General features: G+C 45.0%; 1 protein-coding gene across 2 annotated transcripts in view; it reads left to right on the top strand.

Moving 5' to 3' along the window:
* FAM193A (family with sequence similarity 193 member A) overlaps window positions 1-16990 on the top strand; it is a 542579-nt gene that overhangs the window by 104311 nt on the left and 421278 nt on the right. For both annotated transcript variants that reach the window (XM_078678579.1, XM_078678578.1), the window contains exon 3: window positions 1662-1907. In XM_078678579.1, coding sequence (XP_078534705.1) covers window positions 1662-1907 — 246 coding nt within the window. The remainder of the gene's footprint in view (window positions 1-1661; window positions 1908-16990) is intronic.

Here is a 16990-nt window from a genome sequence, read left to right as displayed (position 1 = left end):
CTTTATCCCCAATGACCATGCACATGTTATTGCCAATGACTCCATTGCCAGAGCAAACAACAGGGGGACACATGGCATCCCAGTCTTGTAGCACGCTCTATGTACCACCTATACTGTCCCACATGGCATCCCAGTCTCGTTGCACGCTCTATGTACCACCTATACTGTCCCACTTTCACGTGTACTCCTGGGCTGGTGTATAACAATTGAACCCAGGCCCTAAAGTGGGGCCCAATCTCCTTGGTCTTCATCATCTCTGATAGATGCCCCCAATCGACCATACCAAATGCCTTTTTTATGCCTATTGGGGCCAACACCATTTCTTCCTGCCTGTCCTCCACCTCATGGAGCATGTGTTCCCTCCTTTTGTTCTTAATATTCTTTATATGCTTAAGGTTTAGTTGCCCTCCATATAGTGAAAAGTACTAGCAAGCTCCAAAGTGTTTACCCCAAGGGATGCATTTAGATCATCTTGATCATTCTGTAAGGTTCTTCTCCCTCACTTTTCCCCTTTATCCTGCCCTGTAGTTGGTGATGTTCGCACGTGTTATAGCTTGCTTTGAACTGAACCCGTTTTTCACACTAGCACCATCCATATGAATCTTAAGCTCCGTCTTCCATGGTTCATTCACCATACAAAGTAAATTCTAGTTTCTTTTGGGCTGATAAATGCATGAGGTGCATTTCACCTGAGCCTTCTTTCAGATTCATGATGCTTCATGTTCCTGCATTGCTTTTGCATCTCATTTGTAGGAGATGCATTGTCTAAGTAAGCTGATTCGTTGTAAGGGGCTCTTTATAGCGATTGGGTTCAAAGGCCTTAGTGCATGCAGCATCGTGGCATTTGCAGTACGGTAACTGTCCCTTCCTGCTGTCTTCCAATTTCTGTTCTGGCAAGCCACAACCTTGCCACAACCACTCAGCATATGGACCGCACGCTAAAGAACTTTTTAAAATAGTATTCCTGGTTCTGCTTGATTTTGCAAAGAAGTGTTAACTTTGTAGCTTCAGAAGATACTGCAGTTATAGATTTTACTTCTCTAATTTATGCAGTGTAACTACACAAACCATCTATTGCGTTATGTAAGAAAAAAGATAGTGTCATTTTGTTTCAACTGTTGAAGATAGCTCCTAGGGGTTTTAGCTTTTATGAACATTGTTCTGTGAATAAAGTAAACAGCCATATATGCAGAACGAAGGTTAAAGTGTTTTAAGATCTAGAAATATTTTAACAAATGGTATGCACTTAAAGAAACTGATGTCCAATTAAAAAAACAAATTTCTCTTTATTATTATTCTAATCATGTATTGTATTCAAATTACACCAAACTCTCTTATGACCAAGATAGAAACTATGTTTCTTATAGAAAAGAATACCATTACATACAGTGTTCTTTGTAACAAACAAAAAAAGGGTCTTTATAAGACTGGTTGGAATCTTCCAACAGAGTCTTGCAGTACAGAAAAGATGGGCCAAGTTTTGAATATTGTTCATTGTTTCAAAGTAATTCTTATAACGAACAGCCTTTCCCCGCTTTTAGTCCATTTTTATTAATCCTCCAGCTTCATTGTAAATGCTTTTATTACTCTGGACTGTAGCTTTGTTACAATAGGTATGCTTTTTATTAAACATTTTAGTATAATTTTTTTTCTTTTTACAGGCTCCCTTTACCTTTGGTTTGGGTCAAAGGGCACCGTACACCACAGGAGAGCACTGCCTACTTTGTAGAAGCGAGCGTAAAGATATTTCATTTTTAGAGAGTGGGATTAAAAACTCTAGCAAAACTGCACTTTCAACTTCTCCAAAAACAAACAGTATGCTTCATCTTCCATTGTGGGTATGTCCAGACTGTCGACGGACAGTTGAAAAAGAGGAAACGCATGCAACATTAGAGCAGTCTCTAGTGGTAAGTTGAAACCATATAAAAAACTTTGCATATTCCCTTTTATTGCATTGTAGTGAGTTTACATATATATTTAGCAGGTTATTGGGCGGGTAAATGCGAACACTGAGCCAATAACCACATGTCTATATTTTAATAGCCCTTCACAGGCAGTGCATTCTTGTTACTTGCAATTTGGAGAGATGAATGTTGCTTTATATTTAGATTTGGTTTTGTGGGATAGCACTAGATGTTAGCCTACGTGTGAGTCAATGGTGATGCTAACGTTACTCCTGAGTGAGGGTAGCTTATTTTTTGTGTGTTCTGGTGCTTCTGGTAATAACTGTGATTGTGCACTTCAGTAGAGAGTAGGTGCCCAAATTAATTTGGTGGTATCTAGTCCTATGGAGGAGCAGCAGCAGGTAAAGGTTAAGTGCCCATCCGAATGCTGTGCAGAGGAGGACTGCCTTTGACACCGTAAACCCTGCAAGCATTTATCACATGTTTCCATCTCAGTCGAAATCCCAAGTATCTGAGTTTCAGTGCATCAGTCTTTGTTCCATGAAAGGAACCCTTTTGTCTCAGAGAAACTTCTGAACATTTCCTAAGCTAATAAATATCTTTAAGTCCTTAGTTTGTGACTCCTTGTTTGGAACTTACTGTTTGCTGACTTGTAGTTAGTGAGGAATTCATCACAGCTTCCGATGCAACTAGATTCTTATTTATATTATGCAAACAAGCCACCTATGCTCCACTTCAGAGAGCTATGCAGATATTTGTCTGTCTAGATGCACAGCTGTGTAATTTATTATGTAATAGCTTTGTTGAGTGTAGGGAGGTGCCATGACTTTGGAGATGCAATGACTCTGCGGAGGCAAAGCAGTGGGTTATAATGTCCTCCCCTCCCTCAACAATAACCATACATAGCATATTATGTTCTGCACATCTGCATATAGTGTTATGGCATGATATTTTTTCATGTTTATTTGAATTAAAAAAAATATATATTCAACTAAAAAAATCATCCAGTATGACATTTTTTGCGGTAAGGTAAAATCCCAGTTCAGGGACCTCCTCACCATTATGAAAGTGCTCTACTGTAGTAATAAACTTACGTTTGACCTTTGCACTGTTATAATGTGTGTTTAATAGTACATTTGCTCTAATTGTGTTGGGACACATTTATTTTCCCTACCACAGCCCATAACGTTATATATATATATATATATATATATATATATATATATATATATATATATTGATAAGTTTAAGCAGGGCTCGAAAAATCATAAAAATGTCACTAGACCTCCAAGTCTAGTAACTCGAATAAGCTGCTGGACCTAACTGTAATGTACCTGACCCATGAAATAGTCTCAAATTCTGTGATGTTAGACAAATATTTTGTCTTAAGGAGCTGCCTTTTTCTTCATTATCACATGAGAGCACCTTCAAATATGCAGGTTTTGCAGCGTGAATCTTTCTGGATTCACTATGCTGTGCATTATTCCGCGGTCTTGTGGTTGGGTCCGGATTCGTAGTCTTTTTTCTTTTTTTTTTTTTTTTTTTGTGTAGCCCAGGTGGGCGTCGGCGTCACACCTCCTTGGGTGCATTTCCGGTGACGTCGGCATGCTTCCTGCGGAAGCTCCCACTCTTGGGCGCCATCTTCAGATTCTTTTTTTCCGCGGTCGGGTCTGGATCGTTCCCGTTTGGGCTCCAGACATTTTTGGAGAAAGAAGAAGGAAAATACAGAAATTGGAAAGAAAAATCATCTGAAGACTCCAGGAGACTTCATCGACCAAGAACCAGCAAAGGAGAAGGAGAATTCATCGAGATCTTTGACGAACACGTGACCAGGGAGGCCCTGAGCGTTCGATGATGGACAACACGCCGTTCAAGTTCTGCCGTAACTGCCACCACAAGTATGCGCAGAAGGACCAGCACCCGGTTTGCAACCTTTGCCTACCGGTAAATCACGGAAGCGAGGACTGCAACGCCTTCACCCCGAAGACCCTTCGTGTGAGAGAGAGACAGAGGGTAGCGCACGCCACCCTGCAGGGGAAGGCCCCGACTTCATCCCTCCACGAGCTGGGGATGTCCTCCGAGGAAGAGGACAACGATGCCGCCGAAGACGACAGCTACACGGTCGTAGAGACCGATTACACCAAGACTTCTGATAAGGTAGGAGACTCTCCGGCCCCCAAGAACCCGAGACTCTGAGTCTCGAAAAAACGAGGGCAAGGCCCCGAAAGCGCCGGCACCAAAACACCTGGCGCCCGCGACTATTCACAGGCCCAGCGGACCCTCTGAGAAGGAGTCCCCGGCGCCGAGAGCTGTTGAACAGCAAAAGTAGTCGAAAATCGTCCCCGAAAAGGATCGATCGACGCCGAGGGAGAAGGACCCTAAAGCACCGACGCCGACCAGAGACCCGAAACCCGGTTCGGCGTCGAAGCCTCCGGCACCGAAAAGCACGGCGCTGAGCTAACCGCCGAATAGAGCGGCCGAACCATCCGACGCGGAACACGCAGCCGAGATGGAGAAAAAGAGAAGGCGCCTCGAGGCCGAAATGGAAAACATCTTGCAGCGGAAGAAAGAATTTGACGCAAAGATGAAAACCTTCACGATTCCACACAAGACCAAGCCACCAGTGGTGGAGGTGGTCGCGGAGGAAGACTAGGTCACCGAGGAACAAGACCCGGACGTCGAGGTGGTCGACTACCAGGAAGAGGACGACAGTCCCTACTATAGTTACAACTATGGGGAGGAAGAGGACAGCAGGACGGACGCCGAGTCGGCCCCCTCGAACTTACAGGAGGTGGATTACCTAGATGTCGACACCGACAGCCCAGAGGAGGCGGTCGACACATATCCCTCGAGGCCCTCGCCGCCGGAGGACATCGGGGCCTACAACTCGGTGATAGTCTGCCGCAGCAGCTTTCAAACTCAAGCTCAACGAAGAGAAGCAGAAAGCAGACTCCCTTCTAGAGACATTGCTCCCCACACAAACAAGGAGCCAGTACCTACCAATGCTCGACAGCGTCTTGGCTCAGGGGAAGGAGGCATTTAGGGAACCCGCAACATGCAAGGCTGTAACTCCCAGAACAGAAAAGAAATACAAACATTCCTCAAAGGACCCACCCTACATTCAGGGCATGGTCTCCGCAGACTCCATTATCACGACCACAGCAAGAAAGAGGGCTAACGTGCCCACTACTTCTGGACCACCACCGGATAAGGAGAGCAAGAGGAGGGATCTGGTGGGCAGAAGGATCGAACGGAATGCCGCGACCCACTGGCGCATGGCTAATTCCAACGCCCTGATAAACAGGCACATGTACCAGATCATGGAGGAGCTGGGGCAGTTGAAGGACCTGCCCCAGGATGCCAGGCAGAACGCCGAAAAACTGGTTGAAGAAGGGAAGAACGCGGCAAATTCTTGCCTCAAGACGGCCCTGGATGGAGCAGACACCTCCAGCAGGCTCCTGATGATGGGTGTCACTGAAAGAAGACACGCCTGGCTCAGGATTTCAGGTTTCAAACCCGAGGTGCAACAGGGCATCCTGAACACACCGTTCAACGGCGATACGCTTTTCGGAACAACAGTTGATGAGAAGCTGAGTCAACTAAAAAAGGATAACGAAACAGCAAGGTCCATGGGAGCATTGCAGTTCAGAGGCAACAAAAGGGGCACCCCGTCACGGAGGCCTGGCGGGAGAGGTGGAAACCAGCCAGGTACATCACACCAGGCTTTCCAACAAACGCACCAGGCAGACTCGCAGGGTCAGCAGAAGCAGTCCTGGCAGTACCAACAAAGAGGCCAGTCCTTTCGAGGGAGAGGAAATGGACGTGGACAGAATAGAAGAGGGGGACAGCAGCCCGCCTCTAAGTGACTTCAAAAAACTCTGTGTGCCCGCCCACAGAAAAGATCCCAGGGGGCAGCACGTACAGAGGGGTCAGGACAAGCTAGACCTCTATGACCACAACACCAGTGGGAGGAAGACTAAGATTTTACCTCCAAGAATGGAGAGAAATCACATCAGACAAATGGATCCTCAACATCATCCAATTCGGATACTGCATAGAGTTGGAGGGGAGGCCAACAAGCAGAAAACCAAAAAGAAAGCCACTAGCAAGCAAACGGCTAGAGCGCCTTCAGGAAGAAGCAAAAGAACTCCTGCAGAAGCAGGCCATAGAACGGGTACCCTTCAAGGAAAGAAACAAAGGAATATACTCCACGTACTTCCTGGTACCAAAAGTAGACGAGACAATGGGATCCATTCTGGACCTAAGGTTCCTGAACAAATTCATAAGAACGCAAAAATTCAAAATGACCTCCCTGCAAGAGGTGCTCCCGCAACTGCAGATCGGGGACTTCATGGTCACAATAGACCTCAAGGACGCCTACCTGCACATCCCAATGAACAGAAAGCACGAGCATATGCTCAGGTTCACCATCGGAGAAAGCCACTACCAGTTCACGACACTAGCCTTCAGGCTGAAATCGGCACCAAGGCTCTTCACAAAGTGCCTCGCAGCAGTCGCAGCGCACCTACAAAGGCAGGGAATACACGTATACCCCTACCTGGACGACTGGCTGGTGAAAGCAAACTCATACCAGAAATGCAAGCAGCACGCACAGACAGTGACGAGCACGCTCATAAGCCTGGGTTTCTCCATCCATTGGAAGAAATCATCAATGGAGCCGAAACAAGTGAAGATCTTCCTGGGGGCACAGATCAACACCTTACAGGGCAAGGTGTTCCCCAGCGAGAAGAGGGCGAGGGCGCTGGTGAAGGAAACTCTCCTCTACCGGAAGGGACAAGCTCGGACAGTGAGGACTGCGAGCAAGATCATGGGGATGATGGCATCATGCATCCACCTGGTACCAAATGTACTTCTCCACATGAGACCCATTCAAGAATGGCTACAGGAGCAATGGTCACAAGCTACAGGCAGTTGGGAGGATCTAGTGGTTGTGACGCACGCAGTGCAGAAGGAGATGACATGGTGGACCATGGAGAACATAATGGGAAAGCCTCTAACGCCCCCAACGCCAACAGTGACCATCACCACAGACGCATCCCTGAAGGGATGGGGCGCTCACATGGAGGAGCTCAAGGTGAGGGGTCTGTGGACGCCAGCAGATGCGACAAAGCACATCAATTACCTAGAATTGAAGACAATCTTCCTTGCACTGAAAGCTTTCCAAACAAGACTGTACAAGCACAAGGTGTTGCTACAAACAGACAACACCACCGCGATGTTCTACCTCAACAAGCAGGGTGGCACACAGTCAGGCACGCTTTCAACGCTGGCGCAGGAGATATGGAGATGGGCCATCCCTCTCAAGATAGACCTGCTAGCCATACACCTACCAGGGAAGGACAACATACAGGCAGACTGGCTCAGCAGACAGACATCGGCATCCCACGAGTGGGAGCTCAATGCTCAAGAGACAAGGTGGCTGTTCGACAGATGGGGAACACCATCAGTGGACCTATTTGCCACACGCCGGAATGCAAAATGCCGAAACTTCGCATCCAGACAGCCCGAGGAGGGGTCCCTGGGGAATGCCCTATGGATAGACTGGTCAAGGACATTTGCTTACGCTTTTCCCCCGATACCACTGATGCACAGAGTGCTGAGCAAGTGCAGAGCGAGCAACATAACCCTGATACTGGTCGCGCCACAGTGGGCCAGACAGACATGGTACTCGCAGATCATGGAGATGACAGTGTGCACCCCACAGATTCGGCAAGAGGAAAGACCTACTCTCCATGGAGAACGGAGAGGTGCTACACCCAGAGCCAGAGAGCCTGAGCCTAGTAGCATGGCTCCTGAGGACATAGAGTTCGTACATTTGAGACTGCCAGAAAGCACCCTGAGGGTCCTTCGGGAGGCACGAAGGCCCAGCACTCGGAAGTGCTATGTTGCGAAATGGAAAAGATTCACAATGTGGTGCAGAAAAGGACTTCACAATAAGATGAAGAAGGACTCCACAGTGCTAAAGTACCTGACGCACTTGCTGGAGAAGAACCTTAGCTCATCCTCGTTAAGAGTTCACTTGGCAGCGATAGTCGCCTACACAAGGGGAGAAACGTGCAGGAGTTTCTTCACATCACAGGTGGTGAAGAGATTCCTGGAAGGAGCGAAAAGGATTGCACCACCCAAGCGGGTGCCGCCACCTGCATGGAACTTGAACATAGTCCTAACGGAACTCATGAAAGAGCCCTTTGAACCACTTCACAAGGCCTCCCTAAAGATGCTAACTATGAAAACAGCTTTCCTGGTTGCAATAACGTCCTTACGCAGAGTAAGCGAGCTTCAGGCGCTGAGGCTACAAGAACCCTACATACAAATACACAATGATAGGGTTGTGATGAGGACTGACCCACACTTCATGCCGAAGGTGGTGTCCAAATTCCACATGAACCAGTCTATACAGATACCGAGTTTTTTCCAAAAACCAACCACTAGCGCAGAGCGAGCCCTGCACACCCTGGACGCCAGAAGGGCAGTCATGCACTACATTGAGAGGACGAAGGGACACAGGAGAACAAAACAGTTCTTTGTGTCATTCGCCAACAGTTTCATGGGCAAGGCAGTAACCAAAGAGACTATTGCACGATGGATCGCACAAACAATTCAACTCTGCCACAAACGTGCAGGACAAGAGCTAGCAGAGGGGACACGTGCCCACTCCACTAGGAAAAAGGGTGCAACAAAAGCCTTCCTGGCTAACACACCCATACAAGACTTATGCCTGGCGGCAACATGGGCTTCGGTGCACACGTTCACGAAGCACTAGTGTGTGGATATACAGATGAACAAGGAAGCACAAGTCGGACAAAAGGTGCTCCAGCACATATTCAATAACCAACGCTCATCTTCCACCCAGCCGCCACAGAAATGAGAAACCGCTACAAAATCTATGCACAGCATAGTGAATCCAGAAAGATTCACGCTGCAAAACGAATAGTTTTCTTACCTGTCTGTGTAGTTTTGCAGCTTGAAGATCTTTCTGGATTCACTAGCGAACCCACCCGCCTCCACCAGAAAGATGAGGCTGGAGAGAGAAGAGGTGGTTAAATAAAAATAAAAAAAAGTGACTTTTAAAAGTACAAAGCGGTAAAATATCACCTAAATAGAACATTGCCATTACTTCGGAAACGAAAGAAACACGGAAAAAAAGAACCCGAAGATGGCGCCCAAGAGTGGGAGCTTCCGCAGGAAGCATGCCAACGTCACCGGAAATGCACCCAAGGAGGTGTGACGCCGACGCCCACCTGGGCTACAAAAAAACCACAAAAAAACAAAGAAAAGACTACGAATCCGGACCCAACCACAAGACCGCGGAATAATGCACAGCATAGTGAATCCAGAAAGATCTTCAAGCTGCAAAACTACACCGACAGGTAAGAAAACTATTCGTTCCCCATTTCTGCTGTACAAAAAACTCTTACATTACTAGACTAAATGTTTGCTCCACGTAGAATAAGAATGAAGCCCACATAATAGGGTACACGTGATCCCTGGCTTGCCTTAGTTCACTAATAGCATTGCCATCTGGGCATGAGCAGGAATATTTCCCAGTTCATGTTTAAACACTTTTAAACATTACTTAAGCATAATATGGTAGTGCGCTGTCATTTTCAGATAGCACATTTTTCATTGAAATGGCCACAAAACGTTTCCACTAACCTGTAGTTTTATGATAAAACTATCTAGCACATAAACAATGTTTGGAAATTGTGTTTCAGCAAAAATATTTAAAATTTGCCCATCACCAAATATTGTTTTCTGATTTGTTTTGATCCTATACAAATCTTTTTTTTTTCCCCACAGAATTACAAAAATGTGTCTTCATAACTAGTGAAATATATTTGAAATGTTCACTTATTAGTTATTTAAGTGTTGTGTTGGAAATAAAGCCTGAAATCTTACAACATTTTATTTCGCTGGCTTCGGACAGCAAGATTGTCACTCAGTTCACTTTACAAAATCCTTTAATTTCAGTCAGAGAAAGAAAAGTAAATGTAGGAAATCAAACTGACTTTGGACCTCTCTCTGAAAGCTGAGCAAATATGACAAGATAACAGGATTTAAAGGCGTCTTTATTGCTTATTTACTTTGTGAGGAAGCAGAGCACCTTTTGTCAGCTCCCCAGAACTGGCAAGTAGGCCCTAAAAATGGCTAGTTCTGATTAAATCTTGCTCGCCATAGTCAGTGGGCGAGTGGATTTTTCGAGCCCTGGTTTAAGACAGTTTTTTATTTTTCTTATAACATTGACTGCTTCTGACTAAATCCACCCAGAATTTTACACTCAAATAACATAAATCGTGTTAGGTGATCTTCAAAGGTTTAACGAGCTAGGGAGTTTTGTATATTTTATCTTTTAATTTGTGGATTATTCATGAATCTCGATCCTCAAGTCCTTCAGGTATTATACATTTGTAAAATACAAGGGGCAAGCCAGATGGAAAGTATATTGTTAGCAAGTCTGTGAGTTTCCAGTTCAATCTCCTGTCCTATGGCAAGTTTATGGAGCATCTTGCACTGCAGGCCCTTTTTCCTTGCTGTATAGATGCAAGGTTGAGAGAGAATGCTATGCTAGGCAATTTTATAAAAAGTATGGCTAGCCAATGGGCTTCCCAGCGCTGATATCCTGTCCTTCCTACAGCAAGCGTAGTGGGTAATTCACTCAAAGAGGTTAGTTTTGAGAAAGTTCCTGGATTTGGTTTCTTCTTTGGTCAATCTTAAGGAAAGAGGGAGGGAGTTCCAAAGTTTGGCTCCTAAATAGGTAAAAGAATGTCCCCCACTTTTGCTTTATTGCCTCTGGGTAGCAAGAAAAGCCTCTGGTCTGCAGAGCGCATTGACTTGTGTTGGGCTGTAATGAGTTAGCGACCTCCGGGTTAGAGGGGGACTTTTGTTGCACATCGTTTTGTGGGCCAGACATAGGGACTTGAATTTAATTATTTTCAATGCCAGTAGCCAATGCAAGGTTGCTAGGGAGGAAGAGATCAAGTGATGCTTTGGGATCTTCAGCAAGGTGTGTACAGCAGCATTATGGACTATCTGTAGCAACTTGACCACTTACTGAGCGTTCCCTAAATAGACTGAATTACTGTAGCCAAGATGGCATAGAATAAGACCTTGGACCACAGTTCTTTAAATAGCAGGCGGGGAGCCAACTCAAGATTGTCCTTGGGGCCTAGAAAAGGTGAAAGCATGAGGCAGCAGATTTTCCTACTTGAACGTCCATGGTGGACTGGCTGTCTATCTAAAAACCCAAACTTATTAGTTCAGGTTTGGGAGGGGAGGTTTGCCTAGATCATTTGGGCCACTGAAGTTCTGACCAAAGAGTAGGGGAATTTCGACTGCCAGAACCTCTGTTTTGCCTCCATTCATTTTCAAGTTACTGCTGGACATCCAGTCAATAACATCTCTTGGACAGACATTGGGTTTGGTGGAAAGTACTCCTGTATCATGTTAAGAAGATGATGGTTTGAGTATCACCAGCATATGATACTTTGGAGAAGCCATGCCCCATTATGATGTTTGCTGAGGTCTACACATAGACAGTAAACAGAGTAGGGCTTAACGAGGATCCCTGAGGTAACCATATCTCAGGGATAAAGGGGCATATGTATCATCCGTTTTTTTAGTCGCAAACGCTGCGATTCGCAAAAAAACAACGTTTGCAGCGGAAAAAATTGAAAATGCGATGTATGATTGAAATCTCATTGCAAAATTAAGGAATAGCAAAATTTGCGATTACTTAAATGCTATGTATGAGGCACCCAAGTTGTGCGATTTTGAATTAAGAAATCGCAAATGCACTTTTTGCCATTTGTAAAGGTGCCATGTGGCACACATACATCCCCTTTGGGCATGTATGTGCCCATATGCGCACACATGTATATTTCAGGGGTGCATCAGGGTGTCCTTATGACACCCTTGCACCCTTGAAATTTTTCTCAATTTGCGATTCTCAAATTGTAAATCGCAAATTGAGAATAACTTCTCATTCATTCCTATGGGCCTCCTGGCCCATAGAAATGAATAGAAAAGTATTCCTTAATTGCGATTTCGCAATTTGAGAATCGCAATTAAGGAAAACTAAGAAATCGCTAAAAATTTGAGATTTTTTTTTTTTATTTTACATACAACCCATTTTGCAATTCTCAAATAGCGATTTTTTGAGAATCGCTAACACGGATGTTGATTCATCTGCCCCAAAGTGTCCTAGCAAAAGAAATCCCCTTCTGTTCCTTAAAAATGAGGCAAACCATTTCAATTAATTCCTACTTCCTCCACTCTTTTGATGAGAATAAGGTGAGAACGTGGGGCTTGGGTCTAGAAAGATGACCGCCGCTGTGCCATTAGAGTCTATGATTCATTTGAACTCTTCTTCAGAGAAGCCCTGGCGTTTTAGAACTGGAGTGGAGGATGGTGACGTAAGGTGCTACTAGTGGCTTTTTAAAAAATAATACATTTATTGTTTTTTTTTGTTGGTACAGCTGCCAAAGAAACCAGCCAGACATTCAGAATGAAAATCAACATATTTCATAACCATATCAAACAGAACAATACATATTAGTTACAGTAGCCATATCTCGTTCCACATTGTTGCATCTTTTAACCGCAATTAACCGAGACCGCAGTAAAGCGGTTATCATCAAGGTGTAAGGGGATATGAGAGTATGCGTGCCATTGCCTCATAGAATGCAACAGTCATAATGGGGGAGAAAGCTAGGGGGTGATTTCCGCCTGATTTAGTATGGAATAATACATGAATTATCCCATATTTGGATACAGGGGCGCATCCTTTGATGCAAGGAGATGCTTAGAAAATAAGCGCAAGCTCCGGTGTCACCTCATGTTGTGACTGATTAAGCAGGTAGTTATGTAAAGGTTCCCATATATCTCTGGGGCTGGAGCTGAGGGGCAGGAGTTACTCGTATATGATCAGTCGGTCTTGACAGTGGTCATGTTAGACAGCCATTCCTTGAGTTTGGGTAACCTACTACGGCCCGAGAAACAAGATGGCGTTAGGACTCACCCTGGAGCAGCATATGTAGTATGTTGAGAGTGGGGTGTTCTCGCTGGAAGTTAGGAGCGGAAGCCCTAGCATTATGCCTTATTCATATAAAAGTAAGACATTAAGCGGGGTCAGTGTTTCCCCTCCAAAGAAGGTTGTCCTGGCTACTTAGATCTCCCAAGGTATCTAGTCCATACTTGTGTACTAGTGGAGTTCACGAATGTTGGGGAATCAGCCTGGGTTCCTAAATGTGAGCCATGCATCCCTGTTCTATTGCTAAATGTGGGAGGAAGGGGGGGTGGGTTTGTACCAATGGATGGAAAAGTGGGCTTGGCGTACAAATAGTATGGCTTCATTTCAGGGGCTTTAAATCTTCCTTTAGAAAAAGGCAGTATAAGCGTATCCCATGGACAAACCGAATCAACTGTCTCTTAAGGCCCTTGAAGAAGTAGTATCCTGGCAGAACATGAATATTTACAAATATTAAAGTTTTATACGTCCCTCCAAGGACATGGGCAGGGAGATCCAAAGCAAAGCGCTGTACCGTAATTCACCCTAACAACCTCCTCATTGTCCCTTGACACCATTTCTCCGTGATAGCGGAGCGTAGTGTTACACCACCTCAGTGGGAAATCTCGTGTAAATTGCTGTGTGGATGGTGTAAGAGGAAACAGGTTGGATTTTTCCCAATTATTTTGGATGCCAGACAGGCCCCCAAATTTGATAAAATCGTAGAGTACCCCATTTAACCTAAGTTGTGGGTCTCTTAACTAGAGAGTGATGTCTGTGTGTAGTGAGACTATGATGTGTCTCGATGGGTACCGATGGTATATTCTCTGTGGTTCTGGTGAAGCAGTGCTGCTAGGGTCTCCATTGCCAAGGCAAAAAGCGAAGATGAAAATGGGCAACCTCTAGTAATGTGAAATGGTTCTGAGACTGCTCCGTTAACCTTGACCCTGGCCATAGGACATGAATAGAGCAGTGGAATACATGTCCACAAAGATTGCTAGAGCCCCTGTCTTGTAGTTCCTATAACAAGTATACAGGATCTGCGTGTTTAGACAACATACACCATAAGATTGGTGGCAGATGAACTCTGTTGGCCTTCTTGTACCAACAAGCTCACAGTGCCACTATACTCTCCTTTTACCAAGGAGGGAATAGTTCTTGGCAACCATCGGACATGACAACCATGTTCCCTCATGACCATTGAGACAATATAATACCTTTCGCTCAGTCACTCGTGCTTACTAAGTGTGTCTCAGAGAAATGCTCCGAATAAAACAAGCTGGGCATGATCAATAATCATTTATTGAACAATTGTTATTCTGGTGTAGAATAGATGTGCTGCAACAACCGTTAGAATAAGATATAAATGATTAACAGTTCTATAAAGGTAAAAGGATGATATAGTTCTACCATCTTACTAAAATCATCAATACATTCAAGTATATAAAACACACAATAAAAGATGCGTACTCCTATGATGCCTCCCTAACTAGATGTGCCGAAGTGTACCTAGCATGGATGTAGGTGTTAAGCCAAGGATTCCTCTAGGATTTATTCAACCCCATTACCTGAAGTGAGACTATGGGGTCCTGTCCCGGTCTCGAGCTGGACATCCGGCGGGGGATGTTAGACCACTGCGAGCTGGGTGTCTCCATGCAGGAACCTCTGCGTCTCTTGTCAGTGTGTTGGCCGGGAAGTCTCGATCTCCTCCAGCTATCTTAGCAAGATGATGTATATATCTATATATATATCCATACATAGATCTCTCGAGGGGTCCTACCTTGCTGTATTACTGTGTCATGCCTAAGGATGACACTGGGCATGATCTTTGTACATAGATGTTATACAGGAGATGGCAGTCCTGCTGTGCTTCCAAGAACCCTCATGCATAATGTATGAGATTTCAGACTAGGGCAAACCCGCTTTCTGAATGCAGTGAAATATCTAGGTAAAAGGTCAGTCCCTGTAAACTGTGACAAGTGTAATGTAGAGAGAGAAGGGGAAAAACCATAACAACGCATCTTTTACGACGCAGTGCCATCACAACGCAACCATTACAACGCAGGTGCCATTACAACACAGGTGCCATTACAACACAGGTGCCATTACAACGCAGGTGCCATTACAACGTAAGTATAGGTAAGTATTTAATTTTAATAATATTAATTTAATTTTAATTAGTTTTATAAATTAATTTATTTAAAATAATTATAACATTTAAAATACATTTAATTTTTTAAATAAAAATTTAAATATTAATAATATTAAATACTTACCTATACTTACGTTGTAATGGCATGCGCGGTGCGTCCATTGGGGGCGTTGGGGCGTTGCCCCACTAGCCTGGACGACCGCCGACTGCACTGCATAATAAAATATGTTTATTATTTCATTTCCAAGTTTTAATAAAAAAATAAACAGCGCCGAGCGCACCAAGGCCCCGGGAGAAGCCCGACAGGATCGGGCATCCATAAGGAAGTGGGCCGGCCCGTGGGGGGTGGGGCTGCGCAGAGTGACAGGCAGGCAGCGCACAGCAGAGAGGGTGACTCACTGTACTGCGAGTGCCGTGCGCATGTAAAAGGCCGGAGTTGTCCAGATTTCGACTGGCCCGCGCATGCGCACACTTTAGACCTCCCCCCTCTACCACTAAAGATATAGGCATGGACCCGGGGCCCCGGGTCTCAAAACGGGCAGATTTCAGTCTGCTCTTTAGCCAATCCTGGCGCAGTGGCGCTGCTAACTCTGCGCCAGGATTGGCTGCTGCAGCAGGATGGTGCCGATTATGATGATGCCATACACTAGAGTCAGTGGGCGCGTGACTGGGTGAGGAGAGGTCGAGGACTGTTGTGGGACTGAGTGAGTCATCGTCGTGACCACCAGTACTGCGTGTGTGTGTGTGGACTCGGAAAGCCTGCTGCCTGGACGGGCCTGCTTAAGCAGCTTTGCGATTGCGTGCATGTGCACTGCTGCAGAGTCGTAAGTCCGTCGTATGATCTGCAGTGACTGGTGATCTGACTACATGCATCGATTAGCACGACCGGACCGGGTCCCCCCACCCAAGTAAGTTATATTATCATCATGACCAACAAACTGATATGTTGTTTCGTTAATCCTTAATTGATATACCTACGACGCCGTTATTATTATGATGAGGGTCAGAATAGGAGGTTGTTCCTTTTGCCTTCTCACGCCCAAAACCTGATACTCTCTGCCAGTCAGTGCCAGCGGAAATTCTGCAAGCCCCCTCCGATATCCTGTTCAGAAAAAACAAAAAATCTGTCTTTTTAGCCTTGTTTGAACCACTACGGGAAACTTTTTCCACCTGAGTCAGTTTCCTAGCGCTGGGACACTTAAGGAGCAGCAATGCGCTCTATAAATCGCACATTATCATTATATGAAAATCTGGGGACCTAGGTGAGACTGAGATCTTTTCCAAGATTTCAGACTCTTTATCGCAGTACAAGGTGGACCTCCCTGAGATGGGATACGAAATTCGATGTCTGGCAATTCTGTTGTAAGTTGTATACCAGTGCTTAATAAGAACCCGTGGTTTCCAGTGCTTTGCACCAGCACTTAATTGTTAATATTGGCAATTATGATTCTAGAACATGGCTGCGCTGTTTGTAGATGTTTGTTAGAGATAAGCAGCACAACATGATGATTACAGTAACTGCGGCTCTCGACATTCCTATAGCTTTTGGGGCATGTGATAGGTTGATTTGTCACACTCGTATGAGAATGAGGGTTAGTAGTTGTGTTGTTGTGTACTGTCATTTGCATTGGCAATAAACACTGCAAATTGCCTTTGTCTCCTAACGAGGGCCTTGGCATTTTTATGTTTTACAAATTAAGCCCTGACATACAGACCTTCTGCTGCTGTACGTGATGACTTGTTCTGCATATTGCTGATCGAAAATTAAATGGGTGGAAAATTATAAAATAAATTATTTTCAAAAAAACATTAAGAGCAGGTAAATTGTCATTTCAGTGAAGGAATTTGTTCGACAGCGGACAGGGCTGCTTCAAGGGGTGAGAATTCATTGTCGGTTCCTGCAACCGG

The sequence above is a fragment of the Lissotriton helveticus genome, chromosome 2_2 (assembly GCF_964261635.1).
Source record: "Lissotriton helveticus chromosome 2_2, aLisHel1.1, whole genome shotgun sequence".
NCBI lineage: Eukaryota > Metazoa > Chordata > Amphibia > Caudata > Salamandridae > Lissotriton > Lissotriton helveticus.
This window is presented reverse-complemented; position numbering and strand designations above follow the sequence as displayed.